This window comes from Rhinatrema bivittatum, chromosome 3 (genome assembly GCF_901001135.1).
Source record: "Rhinatrema bivittatum chromosome 3, aRhiBiv1.1, whole genome shotgun sequence".
NCBI lineage: Eukaryota > Metazoa > Chordata > Amphibia > Gymnophiona > Rhinatrematidae > Rhinatrema > Rhinatrema bivittatum.
The window spans coordinates 368,994,333-369,011,863 of NC_042617.1; the positions used below are offsets into that span (position 1 = coordinate 368,994,333).

At 44.8% G+C, this 17,531-nt stretch overlaps 1 protein-coding gene across 2 annotated transcripts in view; it reads left to right on the forward strand.

The window, feature by feature from the left end:
• The first annotated feature begins 7,371 nt into the window (after nt 1-7,371).
• Nucleotides 7,372-17,531, forward strand: part of ME1 (malic enzyme 1) — an 869,023-nt gene continuing 858,863 nt past the window's right edge. Inside the window, exons 1-2 of one of the 2 annotated variants that reach the window (XM_029595519.1) lie at nt 7,372-7,527; nt 9,455-9,669. In XM_029595519.1, coding sequence (XP_029451379.1) covers nt 9,562-9,669 — 108 coding nt within the window. In that variant the 5' untranslated portion in view covers nt 7,372-7,527; nt 9,455-9,561. The other variant, XM_029595520.1, reaches the window with a different exon arrangement.

The window sequence follows — 17,531 nt, forward strand, 5'->3', positions numbered from 1 at the left end:
GGACATTTTTCAATGCTTTATTTTGCCTGCCTCACTCCAAAAGTTACCCAGACAAATACTTTGAATATTAACTCCTGGGTGTGTTTTTTTGCAGTGTTTTGTGTCACTTCAGAATGTGCAAGGTAGTAGAGGGAGTGTGTGCTGCTGTCATGAATGTGAAACCATAATGTATATATATATATTTTTGTATAGTGAGGTGAAAGGGAAACATCCTGGTTCTGCTCTGCATCCATTCTTTGGAGATTTTCTATGAAGACCATCCAGATCGCTACATTCATCACAACAGGACCTTCTTGGGATTCTCTCTCCATTAGAAATTAGATTGGAGGTTACAAATGTGCAGCATTTAGTTCTCAAGCATTACTTCTCTGGAATGGTCTCCCATTGGAAATTCTCTTAGAGTCAAACTATTTGAAATTTAGGAAAGGCGCCAAAGCTTGGCTTTTTAGACAGGCTTTTATTATTTCAATTTATCACATTGTTTTTGTTAATTGATGGTTGTATATTTTGGTTTTTGTTAGGATTGCATTTTTATGTTAAATATTTTATGCTTATTTTATTACATGTAAACAGCTTTGATTTTTGATGGAAAGGTGGTATATCAAAATAAATAAATTAATGTAAACTAAAGCTAGACATGTGGGGTTTATATTGGCATTCTTTCCCATCCAATATTGTTATGAGTTAATGATAGACCCTGGACTTCACTCTCATATTGAACTGGTTGAATGATGCTATCAAATAATTTTAATAGTAGTTTTATTGAGTGATTGAACTGGCTGCCTGGTTCATCCTTACAGTGGTACTTCTGTTGTGTTTGGGGGATAATTATTTTACATTTTGAATTTGAGATGCCTTGAATATTCAATTTGGCAGAACTGAGGAGTTATTAAGAAAAATACATTGATTAAAAGAAAGCTTTTTGGAGAATCAAACCACTATAAGATTGTTTTAAAAGCAAATGCACTTTTATTAATGTCTGGCACCCCTACCTGCAAAATGTATCCCCTAGGGCTAGATGTGAGTTGTCTACCCATGAATAGATCAGTTGAGTAGGATCCTCCGTTTGGTCTACTTTCTAGCTGTTAGATGAGGAAGGGTGGGGGTGGGGGGTGGGACTGGGGCTAGGGTATCAAAATATGTAAATGTTCTGTCATGTACTTGTAATATGTAGGGTGTATCAGAAACAAATGCACCCTGCTGTTTTTCTGATGTTGTTAAAGACCTTTGAATTAATAAAACAGATTTGAAATAAAAAGCTTTTTTGCACTTTTATAGTATGGAGTTTGTGCCTTACTAAAATATAATCTTCAAAATATTTTATGATTGACTAAACTGTGTTAAAATTAATAACAAAAGCTTCATAGTATATTTTCTTAGTGAAAATAAAGTGGAAGGTGTTCAATAAATTGTGCACTAAATACAGACATATCAAAACTTCTAAATGAAATGCTTAAAGCAGTGATAATTACTATGCATAGTTGAAATATTTAAATGTAGCTGTACATAATTACAAGGGTATGGCTGCTGTTAATTGCTAGACTTTGTGCCCTTTCAGCAAATAGCATCATCTCAAATCCCACTGGCAACAACATATTATAATTTATATATATATCATTAACAGCTAATGAAAAAGATGTGTTTTAAAGGTGACCATTAATCTACGATACAAGTTTTTTGTCTTGTGGTTTATTGTGAAGCAGGCATCTTGGTTTTTAATTTTTTTCTTATTTATCTTTAGTGGCTGACTATGAACTAATTTTAACATCAGCCAAGCAGAATGTTTTCTGAATTCAGATGATAATCTGCAGATTTAACAAAGGTTTTGTTTAGGTGTTGATAATGTCAACCATCTGATTAGAAGCCCAGCGTAAACAGCTATAAACATCAGTAAAGTTAAAAATTGGAACTAAATAAATATTGTTTCTGGCATACCTTCCACTGATTTTTCTCCTTTGTGTTATAGCAAAGCCATTTTTCCACTGACTTTGTTTGTTAGAACACTGAAAATCCCAGGCAAACTAAAATAAAAACTGGAAAAGAAGGTCCCTACTCCAGAAGCATGGCATGAAAAGGATGGTCAGTGGATGTCAAAGGGGCTGGAGGGTGGGACCAGAAAGCCTGGAAAACTGGATCCTGCTGGGACAAGAAATTGGAAGGAGGCAAGGGGAGGCCTGGGACCAGAAGGAATTCCAGGCAAGACCTCAAGCATGGTAAAAAGGAAATAACACCGGAGTTCCCCTTGCAACCTCTGAGAGCAGGTCTTCCCTATCCCTAGGCATCCCGAACACAGAGTTCCCAGTTCTCTGAATCCAACAAGGCTCAGGTGTCAAGCAAAGCTCCTACCACATAAAAGTCCAAAATATTCCCAGGACAACCACTTTGCACCTTGGGAGAAGAATACAGCCGTGGAGCCTTTGACCTGTCCCGAAAGATCCCAGGCAGGATGGAGTCTAGGTCCCCAGGCACTTGGCCATTTTTTAAATCCAGTTACACTAACTGCCTTCACCACATCCTCTTGCAATGACTTCCAGAACTTAATTGTGCATTCATTGAAAAAGAATGTTCTCTGTTGTTTTTTTTTATATACTTTATTTTTTATTGGAGATTTCATTAACAGTAAATGAAATAACAATATGGAACATAAAAAGAAAAACTAAAAAAAGAAGAAACTCTTCAAAATGTCAATAATATAAATCATCTAGTCCACATTAAATTGGGGGGGGGAAGATAAAAAACATAGTAATATACATAGATACTGTAGAACCACTACTATTTTCATTACTCTAACTCTCTAAACAGTTGTCTTATCCCTAATAAATGTTTCAAGGTGTGAAGGGTCAGTGAACACAAATCTCGTCCCTTGAAAAGTAACCAAACATTTACATGGGTATCTAAGAAAGATCCTAGCTCCCATTTCAATAATTCTATTTTTAACTGCAAAAATTACTTTCTATGAGCTTGTGTAACTCTAGAGACATCCAGAAACACATTTATTCGCTGACCACAAAACCTATCTTTATAAGTACAAAATTTCCAAAAGCAAGATTTTTATCCTGTTCATGTGCAAAAGAAACTATGAGAGTAGCTCTAATGGAATATCATGAATAGATGATTCTAGGAAATCTGAAAGTTTAAGACTCTCAACCACCAGAGAATCTATTACACTTTCCTCAACTGCCACTACTTTCTTACCTGTTGGAAGGTAATATAAAGTAGATAATGGAGGGCATTTATTATCAGGAATCGCTAAAATATCAACAAAATACTTTTCAATAATTCAAAAGCTGAAAGCAACCTATTTTGTGGAAAATTTAAAAATCTCTAATTTTCCCCCCTAAACTGATTTTCCAAATTATCTGAGTATGAGTGTTGCGGTTCTGGCCGCGAGCACCGCGACCAGACCCTTACCTCCGTGCTCCTGGACCTACTCCCGCTTCTGGAGGCCTGGTTTGCGCCCTGTTTGGTGGCGTCCCCATGGGGGCTGCGCCGCCGGGAAGCTTTCCATGGACGCCCTGCTTCTAGGTGCGCGCTCACGCCACTTGGACGCTTTTCTAGGCCGTTTCCCGCCAGTGGTAACTCCGCCCAGTTCCTGACGTCAGACGCTGTGGCCTTGATAAGCCGGCCGCGGACACTCAATCTTTGCCTTGCAACGGGCTTAGCTCCTGGTTCCCTGTTGCGTCGTGCCCCGGAATGAGTTACCTTGATACTCGCTCCGTTCCTGCTTGCCTGCTACAGTACCCAAGTCTTGCTACAGTTCCTGCCTGGTTCCAGAACCCGAGCCCTGTTACAGTACGTGTCTACTGTCCTAGTCTGGTTCCAGTTCTCAGTCCTGATCAACAACCCGCCTAAGTCCCAGTGGCCGGGCCCCTACGGGCTCCTCCTGGGGGTGCTTCGGCTTCCAAGGGTGAAGCCGCCTAAGTCCCAGCAGTTGGGCTCCTACGGGCTCCTCCCGGGGGAGTACCAGCTTCCAGGGTGAAGAGCACCTCTACGTCCTGCCTGAACATCTGCCTCCCAGCCTGCCACATACTAGAGACATTGACCACCTTTCCCAGTCTCCTGCAGGTCGGCCTAAGGGTCCACTAAACTGAGACTCCATAACAGATTGCAAGGCCATGGACTCGGCGGATGTGTCCGCTCCCTCGGATCTGCCCGGGATGGCCCGGCAGATGCTACAGCACCAGAGCTACATTGATACTCTGGCAGCCACGGTGGAACGGCTATCCTCTCGCCTGGAGTCCTTGCCTCCTGCTGGCGGGGTCCCCGAGGGACACAGCTCTTCTGTGACTCAGCTACCGGCACCCTCCCGCTACACTGGAGATTTAAGGACCTGCCGCAGCTTTCTGAACCAATGTTTCGTACGGTTCTCTCTGTTGCCCCGGCAGTTCCCCTCGGTTGCGGTGAAAGTGGGCGTATATCCTGTCCCTGCTTGATGGGAAAGCCTTAATATGGGCTTCTCCCCTTTGGGAAAACAATGATCCTTCGCTAACGAACTTACAATAGTTCATCTCGAACTTCTGACAGGCCTTTGATGAGCCCGTCTGAGTAGCCACGGCTACATCTGATCTGCTGCAACTCCGTCAGGGGCCTCGCTCCTTGGCAGATTATGCTATGGAGTTTCGGACTTTAGCCCAAGAAGTAGGTTGGCAGGATGGTAGTCTGAAGGCCATCTTCTTGGAGGGTCTTTCCGAATGCATAAAGGATGAGATTGCTGCTCGAGATCTGCCGGAGGACCTCAACGCCTTAATAGAGATGGCCGCCCGCATTGACCGCCACCTACAACAACGGGCCAAGGAGCAACGCTCCTCTCGCCACAGTTCGGCTGTTGGGTCGGCGAGACCTGTGCCTTCTCCTAAGACATCTCGTCCAGATTCTCCCACCTGCGAACCTATGCAGCTGGGTCGGGCCCCGCTTTCTGCTGAAGAGAGACAACGTTGCCGTTCTTTGAAGTTGTGTTTGTATTATGGTCAGAAGGGCCACTTCTTGGCACGCTGCCAGGAGCGTGCGGAAAATGCCAAAGCCTAGGAGGTCGGGAGGAGCTCCTCCTAGGCTGTGCTACAGCTCCTCAATGTACCGTGCCTGTTACCCTGGAGGGTCCATTGAGACGACTGCATTCCTGGATTCTGGAGCCGGAGGTAATTTCATCCTGTAGGACTTAGTCTCCCAGTTGCAAATTCCTACGCATAGACGGGAGGTCCCGTTATGAATTACCTCTATCCAGGGGACGCTCCTTCCAGGACCTGTCCTGATGTCCACGGCACCCATTACCGTCCGCACCGGGGCGATCCATTCAGAGGAGATAGCCTCCTTATTAGCGCAACATCTCATTTAAATAGAGAATTGCACGCACAGGAGAGGTACCTGGGCGCATATCGGGAGAGTAGGCGCTCAACATGGAGCGCCAGCTATCCTGCACTTTTTACAGTATCGGCCTGTCTGTTGGGATTTCTCATTAGAAATTAACTCATTCATAGTTTTGAGCTGTACATCATGCTCTTGTGATTTCAGTCTTCAGTTATTTTGCACTATTGCAGCATAGAAGTAGATAGGGACTTATCAACCCGATTTACCACCCGCCAAATGTACAAAAGAGTAATGTCCTTAGAATTTGCTGAATCGATAGGTATCTCTGAAAAGGATAAAATAGAAGGCAAAGGAGCACTCCCAACCAAAGGAGGAGCTTCATAGGTTGAGGAAAGATTAATAAGTTCAAAGATGAATCTATAATAGAAAGAACATTACCCTTTAGCTGAACATCGGGTCCCTCAGCTCTCATAAGAGGGGCTCACCACCTGGAGAGCTAATGTATATAGGGGTGGCGGTATCCACCTCCAGTTGAAGAGGTATTGAGTTCGTGCCTGGACTTAGGGAGGCCCCAAAATAGAGGACGGTTCCCTCTCACAGTCTACTATGACTTCCTCAATTTGCCAGGTAAGATGGCGATTCGGGCCTTGGACGATAGGAGATACCATATAAATCTTTGCCTTTCATTTTCTTCCTATGAAGAAAGATGCCAAGAGAAACATCCTTGCTAAGGGGTGTGCCCTTTGGCATGTGGTTTCAGCTGCACGCCGCTGCTGCCACCCAGATGAAATAGGCCGTAAGTCAGGACCTCTCTTTGTCACTGGTGCCCCAAGATAGATGTAACAGCATAAGGAGGGTAATCTCACCACTGGCTTTCGGCTCTCTTCTCCTCTCTTTCCCCTCTGATTTGTTTTGAATGTGCTACTTATCTACTTCATGGAGTGTCCCCATATCTTTTATTTTTTGAAAGAGTAAATAACCAATTTATATTTACCATTCTATTTCACTCATGATTTTATAGACCTCTATTATATCCTCCCTTAGCTGTCTCTTACCCAAGTTGAGCAGCCCTAACCTCTTTAGCCTTTCCTGATAAGGGAGCAGTTCCATTCCCTTTATCATTCTGGTTGCCCATCTCTTACCTTTTTCATTGCATGCAACTATATCTTTTTTTTAGATGTGGTGATCAGAAATGCACACAACATTATAGGTGTAGCTGTACCATGGAACAATACAGAGGCATTATGATATTCTCCATTTTATTTTCTATTCCTTTCGTAATAATTCCTAACATTGTTTGCTTTTATGACTGTCGAGATGAGGATTTGACAACTCTAAAAAAAAAGAGCACACACCACTTAGTTTTACACTATTATAACCAACAGTCCAACACAATTATAACCAACAGTCCATTAAAAAAAACCCCAAGCAAATAATGTTTTATGAGGCCGTTACAAGGGTCAAAAGTCTGAGAAAGGAGTGTTAAGGCAGGCGTAAAGTGATGAAATAGATTAGCAGTCAATTGCCCACTCATTGAGACAAATAAGCGCAATGCTTGTGAAAAATTAACCGATTACATTATTTGCAATGGGCAATAACTCTCTGGCCTCTGCTCTATGGGACTGTTCTGCATTTGTTAGCTCTGCAGAGCCACTGGTGCCGCAAGTCAGCGCTTCTGTAAATCAGTGTTGTCAGACATCGGATAACTTTTCTGGAAAATGTGGGCTATAAATTAATGCATTATCATATTTATACAATAATTGCACAGAGTGACTGCAAAGGTCGTTTTGTTTTTCCTCACGCTTTTAAAAGCTGCGCTGGGGCACAGCGAGCGGCAACACAAACTTGCGCGAAAGGGCGAAAAACACAGTTGACTCGTTAACTTCAAACAGGGCCGGCCGAGCCGGGCCGCCTACCACGCCCCCTTTCGGGTCTCCGGCAGCCAATCAGCTAAGCCCGAGTGAGCACTCCGACTTGCCTCGCGCAGCGTTGTAGGGTGAGAAGGGGGAGGGGCAGGGGCGGAGCTTTCCGGCTTGCCTCGGCCTTGTCTGCTTTCCCCCCCCCCCCCCTCCCCCCGCCCTCGTTACCCCGGTTCCCTGCAGCCTATTGGCCGCGGTCTTCCCGGAGGCGGGGGGCGGAGCGCGGCTTGCTGGGTTACGCTGGCCCGCCTGGACAGGTTGTGGTGGAGCTTTCCCTCTCCCGCGGCCACCTGCCTGCCTCGAGGTAGGTCGGTGTGGGCTCCGGGTGCCTCCTCCTCCTGCCCTGAGATACGGAGGGCTGTGGAGCAGAGTTTGTTGCTGGAGTGTAATCTCAGTGCCTTCTACTTTTGACGGGGGGGTGGGGCTGTTTGTGTTTGTGGGTGCAGTGGAGTTTGCTTCACTAGAATTTCAGTGCCTCTCACTCCCTTCTGCTGCCAGGTAAGGGGAGGCTGCCTGCCTGCCTGCTTACTGAGTTTTTGTCTTGCTCTCTGCCGGGCCTTCTCGGTGCTGTTACAAGTGGGTCGGTGAGCCAGGGTGACTGCCATGGGGCCCCGAGGTGGTGGGGGCACCACACGGCGCTTTTGATTCACTCAGTGAGCCTGAAAGGATTGGGGGGGGACGGGACGGGACGGGACGCTCCAAGCATCCCTTGCCCCGGTGCCATTTTGTCCCGTGACTCCCCCTGATCGTGCACCTCCATTCCCCTCTGGCGGGCGCTGCGTGGCCGTTTCAGGGGTGAGGCGTTGATTTTTGAAGCCGAACCACCCATTGTAGTGATTATGGGGGAGGGACTCGCCCGGCCCGGCCTGGCCTGGTTCAGCCCTGGCAGGTGCCGTTCCTGGTACTCGCGCAGGGCCCCGGCCGGTGCTAAAGCTAGCCCGATTCTTGTTCCTCCGTTTCGCATCTCCCGGTGCCTGTGCGGCACGTGCTCTCTTTCTTCCGCCCCTCCGTTTCCCTTCCAGCTTGCTGCAGCCCCAGCCTCGGAAGGGTCTAAATCTCCTATTCGGCCTCCTGAGACAGTTTCTGTTATGTAAGGACCATGTTATGTCTTAATCCCCTCTCCAGTTCAAATGGAGGTGGCGCATGGTGGAACAATTTCCATCTTTTATTTCTTCCCCCCAAGCCAAAGTGAATGACTGATTATTAATAAAGAATAATAACTGTTATTCAGGAAAAGTTTCTCCTTAGTCTTTCCCTTCCTTGTCATGTGGTTTTCTGCTGTCAGAGGATGCAGGAAGGATATTCTGTAAACACTACAAGGTCTACTTGGGTTTACTTCCTCCTTCGGACCTAAAATTAAATGCATAAACTTCATTCTTTTAGTAAGACAACTATAATATTTTTTAAAAAGTCATTTTAACCAAATCTTTTTTTTTTTTTTTTTTTAAGATTCTGTTCAGGGTATTGACTCTGTCTGCAATAGTAACTGACAGAACTTGATAATGCCAATGCTTTCCTTCTAACAGGATTCTGTCAGAAAGTTACAATGGGATAATCAGGCCTGGAGTTATCAAGCACACTAAAGCCTTGTGCCTAGGGCTGTGAAAATCTGGTGGCAGTACTGAATCTCACTCCTCAGAGGACCGCTCTCTGGTTCCTGAACCTGCCCTTTTCCTCCCAGGCAGCTTGCAGGGAACATGAAAGGCGAATGTAACAGAGCAAAGCAGATCATTTTGGGGAGATTACAAGGGACTGTGTGTGGGATCACTGGGGAATGAAAGGGAAACAGTTTGGGAGCATATGTCTGTGTGAGAATAGTATTGAGTGGTGGTGGGATTGGGGGTAAAAACTACTTTCTGATGCCATTCTCTTCTCCAACATATGAACACCCTGCTTAAAATCTCCATCAAGGATAGGGTGTCCCAGCTGTCACTTAGTGAAAGAGATCTTAACTATTCCAGCTCTCAGTTGATAGTAGCAGCAATTATCATAGTGATAGACCTCATGCTGTCCCAACTTTAGTCGGGGATAGTAGCAGATTTCAGGGTAAGCTCTTTAAGCACTGCTTCCAATGTATAATAGACCCAGTTTCAGGTCTGACCTTTTATGAAGCATTTGGATTTTTAGAATGTTTTTCTTGTGATACACACTTTTCCATTTTAGCAGCTTATGGTGATTTTTTGTAAACTATGATCATTATGAGGTTCCCATATGATAATTTTGTGTTTCAGACTGGCATCATTGCTCTAAACACTTGCTTCGCTCCCAGGGGACACTGCAATTAAAGGCACCACACACCGCATTACTGCACCAAGTGACATTCACCATTTTCTCCAAGATGTCTGTAGCTCCGGTGACAAAACAAGGCTCTTCCGGTCAAAGCATCAGGAAGTTTTACACCAAAAAGAGAGGCTATGATCTCACCCGCAATCCGTACCTCAATAAGGTAAAAAAAAAAAAGTATTGCAGTTTCAGAGCAACTAGGATCTCAATCTCTACTTTTAATTATTGTGAGGGGGATGTGGTTTGGTGTGGGGGGTTGAAGTGGAGGCCTCACAAGGGGAGCTGACTCCAAGAGAGTCTCGGGTTAGGTGGGGTTGTACTCTTTCTCACGCCTTTACATCATTGGATTCCTCCCTCTACCCAAAATAAGTGAAAATAATCATTTGGCTATATTTATTGGGGGTTCTGCTTGATAAATGTACACTCACTTGTTGCCATTTCATTGCAGGGGAGGGAGGTGTAGCACAACTGTAAACTGTTATTATCTAGAAGAGATGCTGCTTGGCAAGCTCCGGCCTGTTCCCTAATTCAGGCGTGTCTCTTATGGCCGGGTGGGAACGATTTTGTATATGTCACCATCGGTTTCCACTTACAGAGCAGGTTCAATTCTACTTCCTCCAGGCCTGGAAAAGGGCATTACAGGGCCAGTTCTTACCTTAGTGAGCCTTCAAAACATTAACAGCATGGCTAAGGCCAGAGCAGAAAGGAATTCACTTTAGAAAATAATGCGGTATTCAGTTTCCCCTGCAATGCCCTGTCTCTGTCGTCGGATTGGTACGCCCACAAGCTGGGATAAAGAGCATGGGTTTGAATTTCTTTTTCCATCTGCTTGTAATGCTTGGGGTGGGGGAGTGAAAGCTGGTTATCGGGTTTTTTTTTTTTTTATTAAAGGGTAGTTACCCTCTTACCATAGTTCAGTACCTTTTATCATTAGTCCCTTTGGAAGCTGCCACCTGACAATGGTGAAATGTGTGCACACAAATTTGGAGGCTACTCAGCTGCAGTAACTGAGGTGCAAGCTGACTGTTGAGATTCTCTCCATTGCCAGATTTATTCAAGATTGGCATGAGGTTTACTAAAACTTAATATAGCAGCAGTAGCATTAGAAGGGTATGACTGTGTTCCAAGTTTCGTAACTGCCAATTGATTAGCTGGGAGTTGGCGGCTTCAAACACATTACCTCAGTTTCTTTCCTGGGATAGTCACCAGATTTACAGTCTCACATGTCTTAGAGCATTTGGACCTAAACTACTTTCACATCTATGCTTAATAATAATATTGTTTAGAGCAGACTTAACCTTTTTGATTTTTCTTTGAGGTCTCTTTCATGCCTTAGTTTTACAGATATCACAGTGTAAGTTAGTACTCTTGTCTAATCAGTTATTGTAAAGCTGTCTTATACTAAGGTGTGTAGGTCCTACAATATGATACTTTCAATTCTCAAAACTAGAACACTTTGCAGCTACCTATAGTTGCATGTTGCAGTGTGGTTAGTGGTGGATGCAGGTACATCTTCATTGACTCTATATTTTATTTTAGCTTTTTATATTCCGCTTTTTGGCAGTTTAAAGCACATTACATTCAGGTACTATAGGTATTTTCCTAGCCCCAGAGGGTTTATAATCTCATTTTGTACCTGAGGCAACGTAGTGTAAAGTGACTTGCCCAAAGTCACAAGGAGCAACAGGAGGATTTGAACTCTGGTTTCTCTGGTTTGTAGCCCACTGCTCTAACCACCAATTTCTGGATGTGCTTCAGTGACAGCATTGTGGAGACAGTGAACCAGAACAGTGCAAACAAGGTCTTGTCTATTCTTCACTAAGAGTTCTCTTAATGACTGCATATCTGGTGCAGTTTGAACTAGAACCCAGTAGCAAGGCTCTAACTTCCATTTGAATAGACTCTTTAGTGTTACACTAAGAATACCAAGGCCTATATTACTTTAGAATAGTAGTACCAACCGTGGTATTGAGCAAATTAGATTACTATAATGTTTTGTATAGAGGGATGTCTAAAATAATGTTCTGTTTGTTACAGATGGCACAGAATGCTGCTGCCAGGATTAGCAATGGTACCAGATATTGTGAGAGTATTTTTCTGAAAATTAAATTGCACTGGCTTCCACTAAAAATGGGCACTCTTTAACTAGTTACCATTATTCATGAGTTACTTTTCAATGTGAACTCCTTCATGTCTTAAAAAGTTGTTGACCCTTTATGTTCCAAAGCATTAGATTTGCTCCTTAGGTTAAAAACATAAGAAGTTGCAATAATAGGTCAGACCAAAGGGCCATAAAGCCAAGCATCCTGTTTCCAACAGTGGCCCATCTAGAATACAAGTACCTGGCAAGTTCCCAGACATTAAATAGATTCCATGCTGGTAATAATCAATGGCTGTGTTCTAAGTCAACTTGATTAATAGCAGTTTATGGATTTTCCAGGAACTTATCCAAACCTTTTTTAAACCCAGCTAAACTAACTGCCTTAATCACATCCTCTGGCAATGAATTCCAGAGCTTAATTGTATGTTGAGTGAGAAAAAGTTTCTTTGTTTTAAATGTGCTACTTGCTAACTTCATAGAGTGCCCCCTAGTCCTTTTATCTGAAAGAGTAAACAACTGATTCACATTGACCCATTCTAGTTCTCTCATGATTTTGTAGACCTCCATGATATCCCCTCTCAGCCGACCATTCTCCATGCTGAACAACTCTATCCTCTTTAGCCTTTCATCATAGGGAGCTGTTCCATCCCATTTATCATTTTGGTCGCCCTTCTTTGTACCTTCTCCACTGCATCTCTAACTTTCTGAGATGTGGCGACCAGAATTGCACACAGTACTCAAGGTGTGGTCTCACCATGGAGCGATACAGAGGCATTATGACATTCTTTGTTTTATTCACCATTTTCTTCCTAATAATTCCTAACATTCTATTTGCTTTTTTGACTACTGCAGCACACTGAACTGATGATTTCAATGCATTGTCCACTATGACGCCTGGATCTTTTTCCTGGGGGTGGTAATCCCTAACATACTAACATCGTGTAACTATAGCGTGAGTTATTTTTCCCTATATGCTTCACCTTACACTTGTCCACATTAAATTTAATCTGCTATTTGGATGCCCAGACTTCCAGTCTTGCAAGATCCTCCTGCAATTTATCATTGTCTGCATGTGACGTAACTGTTCTGAATATTCCTCTGTACTCTGGCAGGTCAATCCCCACCAGTGGGTTATGCACCTCTGCCAGGAGATAGACAGAGCAAAAGCTGATATTGGGCTATATAGTCCCACCCTGACATCAGACCGCCAATATTCTCCGTCTCTAGCAGATGGTGGATTTGCATTTTCCTACAGGGGGAATGAAGCAAGAAAGTAAAGATAAAAAGGAAGAAAGAAGTGCAAAAGGAGACATCAGGAAGACTAGATGTCTATATAGCCCTGCTTGCCTCTTGAGGTGATACCGTGCAGTCCTCTCTCAGTAAGAGTGTCTTAGTATGGTAGCCTTGGGTGGCATGGACTTAAATTCAATTAGCAGTTGCAGGCTGAGAGAGGCTCTGTGGTGAAGGCTTTTGCACTCCCCCTCCCATAGCTGGGACCCGTTCCTACTCTCAGCCAGGGAGGGCTGAACTCAGGTAAAGGTTTTTACTATATTCATTTAAAAAAAAAAAAAAAAGCAGTAGAAAGAGAAGTTTTCCTACTGGTTTCCTCTGCATTCAGCCTTCCCACTCGCGTCTCTGGGGAGGTCTATGAGGTGTAGAGGTAGTTCAGGCACGGCGGCTTGAGTAGCCATTTGACTAGGCCTAGCTTTCAGGTTTCTCCTTTTTGCAGTGCGTTGTAGGCCACGAGGGTGCTCGATCAGCGTGTGCCTGCACTTCCCTATTATGCGTCCATTGCCAACTGTGCGTACAAGATTTGGGTGTCCTAGCTTTTGGATGCACTCCTTGGGTGTGTGTATACCTGGACGCCCAGTTTGGGTGATTAGTTTGGGCAAGCATACTATGTGCGTGTACCTAGATTCACATTTTTTGGACGTCTGTTTTAGGCATGGCTTTTATGGGCTGGTACCTGACTGTACTTCTTGTGTGTCTAGCTTGGTGTGTGCTTGTAAGTGCCTGAGCACCTTACAACCATAGCGCCCACAGCAAAGAAGTCTAGGTGCTTATCTATTTGTGCTGTATGTCACATCAGGGCAATAGTCAGAGCTTTCTTTAAGCCTGTCAGTTCTGCCTGGATGCTTGTGGGGATTTTGCCGACGATGGTCCATTTCTTTGGACTAAGGGGAATGGGATCAAGGGTGACATGACGCTGGTGTCCCTCACCTTTGGTTGAGCCATGGGCTGATTCCTCAGGGAAAACTTGCTCTCAGGATGTCAGGTTCTTATCTATGGATCAGTCCTCCTTTTCCTGGGTGGAATTCCAGACATTTTTACAGGGGCAGCCTTCTGAATCGATTGCGCATACTGGTTTGGGTACACATGCTCAGAGTTCTTCAGTGCCTGCCGCCACGGTCAAGCGCTGTGACGCAGTGTGGCCTGACAAGGCTCGAATGCAGGTGGATCAGGATGACACCAATGATGATGGTGACTCTCATGTGGAGGAAGGAGAGATTCCCCCAGATCTGGAGCCACACAGAGCTGCTCTTCGTCTCTTTCATAGAGATGAGTTGCTGAGCTTGATCTCTCAGACTTTGAAGACCCTCGGAGTGGCTGGAGCTGACTTCTTGGGGATACAGAAGGAGGCTCTCATTTTGGTCACCCTACATAAGGTCTCATGTTTCTTTCCCCTTCTGGATGCAATTCAGGAGTTGCTTGATCTGGAATGGAGTTTGCCAGAGGAGTCCTTCAAAGGGGGGTTGCACCTTGGTGGGTTTATACCCCATAAATCTGTAGGCCAGAAAGCAGTTGCATTTCTCTGAGATGTGTTCTGTCATGAAGCGAACCACCATCCCGTTAAAGGGAGACGCAGCTCTTAAGGATGCTCAGGATAGGAGAATTGAGGTTATCCTAAAGCAAGACATTGAGGTGGTGGCAATGAACATGCAAATTGCGTTTTGTTGCAGCCTCCAAAGCTAATCTTACAAAGATGCCCTTTAAAGGCTTGCTTTTGTTTGGGAGTGAGTTGGAGAAACTGGCCAGTAAGTGGGGCAAATCACTGCTTCCTTGGTTGCCGGAGGATAAGAAGCAATTGCAGCACCCCTTTGGTATGAGGGACATCTCATGTATGAGGGTTTCCATGCAGTTTTGACCTTTCAGAGGATTCTCTTTCGGTAGATCTTAGTCCTTTCATCTCAGACATCCCAAGAGAGGAGCGGTCTCATGTGGTGGACCTTCCCGAGTTTGTTAATGAAGGTTTGCTGACCCACCTTCAGGGACGAGATAGGGGGAATGTCTCTCTTTTATCAGAGGAGGGTCAAAATCACATCTGAGGTAATATGAGAGGGATATGCGCTGGAATATCGTAGTGTTCCTCGGGACGTGTTCATGTTGTCTCCTTGTCACTTCCCACAGAAGAAGCAGGCAGTGAAGTCCACGCTTTAAAGGCTCCTCAGGCTGTAGGTCTGGTGCCCACGTCTCAAAGTATGGGGCGATATTCCATTTATTTTGTTGTACCCAAGAAGGAAGGTTCCTTTTGTCCCATCCTAGTTCTCAAGCGGGTCAACAGTCATTTGAAGGTAACTCATTTTCGTATGGAATCCCTACACTCTGTGGTGATGGCCGTGCAGTTGTGGGAATTTCTGACCTCCCTGGATCTGTCTGAGGCCTACCTTCATATTCCCATACATTTGGAACGTCAATGTTTTCTATGTTTTGCAGTGTTGGGACGCCATTATCAGTTTCAGGCACTGCACTTTAATCTGGCCACCGCCCCATAACGTTTTCCAAGGTTATGGCGGAGTAGAGGCAGCCTTGAGAAGAGACAGAATCTTGGTGCACCCATACATGGACGACTGGCTGATTCAAGCCAAGTCTCAGGTAGAGAGCCGCCTGATGCACAAGGTGATCTCCTTGTTGCAGGAGGTCAATTGGGTGGTGAACTTGGCCAAGAGCAGTTGGAGTATCTGTGGGGTTCAGTTTGACACAGGATAGGACAAGGTTTTCCTACTGGAAGTTTGAATTCAGAAATTGATGTCTCAGGTGTGTCAGTTGGTGAATGTTATGCCCAGTCGCAGGAGAGATCCGTAGTCTCTGGTCATAGATGCTCTCATACAGGTCTGGCAAGGAGACAGATTGCTTTATACCTTTCCTCCATGGCCATTGCTGGGTAGGATGATTCGTAGTATAGAAGGTCACGGGAGGTGGCGTTGGTTTTGCCCAGGTGTCTGTGGTATGCAGATTTTCAAAGACTCCTGGTGGATACCCCTCTTCAGCTTCCACTGTGCTGAGATCTGTTACAACAGGGTCCAGTTCTTCACAAGGATCCGACTCTGTTCTGTCTTACGGTTTGGATCTTGAGAGGGCTCGTCTGTTGAAGCATGGGTATTCTTTCGTGGTGATTTCCACTTTACTATGCGGTCGGAAGTTCTCCACTTCCTTAGTCTATGTGCAGGTTTGGAGAGTATTTGAGACCTCGTGTGAGGCGTGTGGTGTTCTTCCTTGTTCAGATCCCACTCATTCTGGATTTTTTGCAAAGTGGATTGAACAAAGAATTATCCCTGAATTGCAGGCCAAATTTGCGGCTGTTGGCTGTTTCAGGGGTCCAGTGAACAGTGACTCCTTGTCGACCCATCTTGATGCGGTTCATTTTGGGAGGGCGTGACGCATCTTAGGCCTCCCTTGATGTTACCGATCCCCTTATGGAGTCTTAACTTGGTGCTGGATTTCTTGGCGGGGCCTACATTCTGACTGCTGCGTAGCCTTTCCTTGCAGTTGACCTTGAAGACTGTGTTCCTGGTAGCTATATGTTCAGCACATAGAATTTCTGAGCTTCAGGCCTTGTCTTGCCAGGAGCTGTTCCTTTGGGCGACTCCAGGGGATTAGAGCTATGTACTGTTCCCTCTTTCTTCCCAAAGTGGTGTCAGACTTTGTTGAATCAGTCAATCTCCTTGCTGTCCCTGGATAAGGTCAAAGATGCAAAGGAGTATCGCCTCATGCGCTTCTTGTATGTCATGAGACTTGTCGTGCGGTATGGCTGAATGGCTAAACACGGCAATACGCGTGCATATCCCTCAAAGAAACCTCAAGTCAGCAAACAAGGGCTTATTAACAATACCTTCACTAAAGTCAGCATGCCTTAGCCAGGTGCAAGATCAAGCGATATCAATAGCAGGTCCCAAGCTCTGGAATACATTACCAGCCCAGAGACTACAAGCCAACACCAAGAAATTTTAAGAGCAAGCTTAAGACATAGCTTTTTGAATGTGCATACACAGATATTAACTAACAAATGACTGCATGATTGTTGTTAGTTTTTTAAGAAATTTTGTTTTTCTTAACCTGCTTCCTTGTAATGTATAGTATAGTTGTTCCTCACCATGATTTTACTACTGACTTTTACTTATTCTTATCTTTTATTTATTTACCTGATTTAATTTTATTAATGACTTACTGTATTTTCCCTCTTTTGTTGTAAACCGTTGTGAACATTTTTACTGATGTGATGGTATATAAAAACCTAATAAACTAAACTATCTGGAGGTTTCTGAGCGTTTCTGGAAGATGCATTGCCTGTTTGTCCTCCATGGTGGGAGTAGGCAGGGTGCTCCAGCTTCATGGGCTATCATAGCTCACTTGATTAAGGAGGTAGTCACTTCTGCGTATGTGGATGCTGAAAAGCCGTTGCCTATTCAGGTTAAGGCTTATTCCACTAGGGCTCAGGCAGCATCATGGGCAGAGGTTAGATTGTCTCCCGTCGACATTTGCTGAGCTGCGATGTGGTCCTCCTTACATACGTTTTCCAGGTTTTATCGTCCGGATATGCAATCCCGGGAGGACGCAGCCTTTGCAAGGGCGGTGTTGACTGGACCCTGGACAGCCTCTCATCCTGTTCAGGAGTAGCTTCCCACTGGTTCTGAGTCCATCTGTCT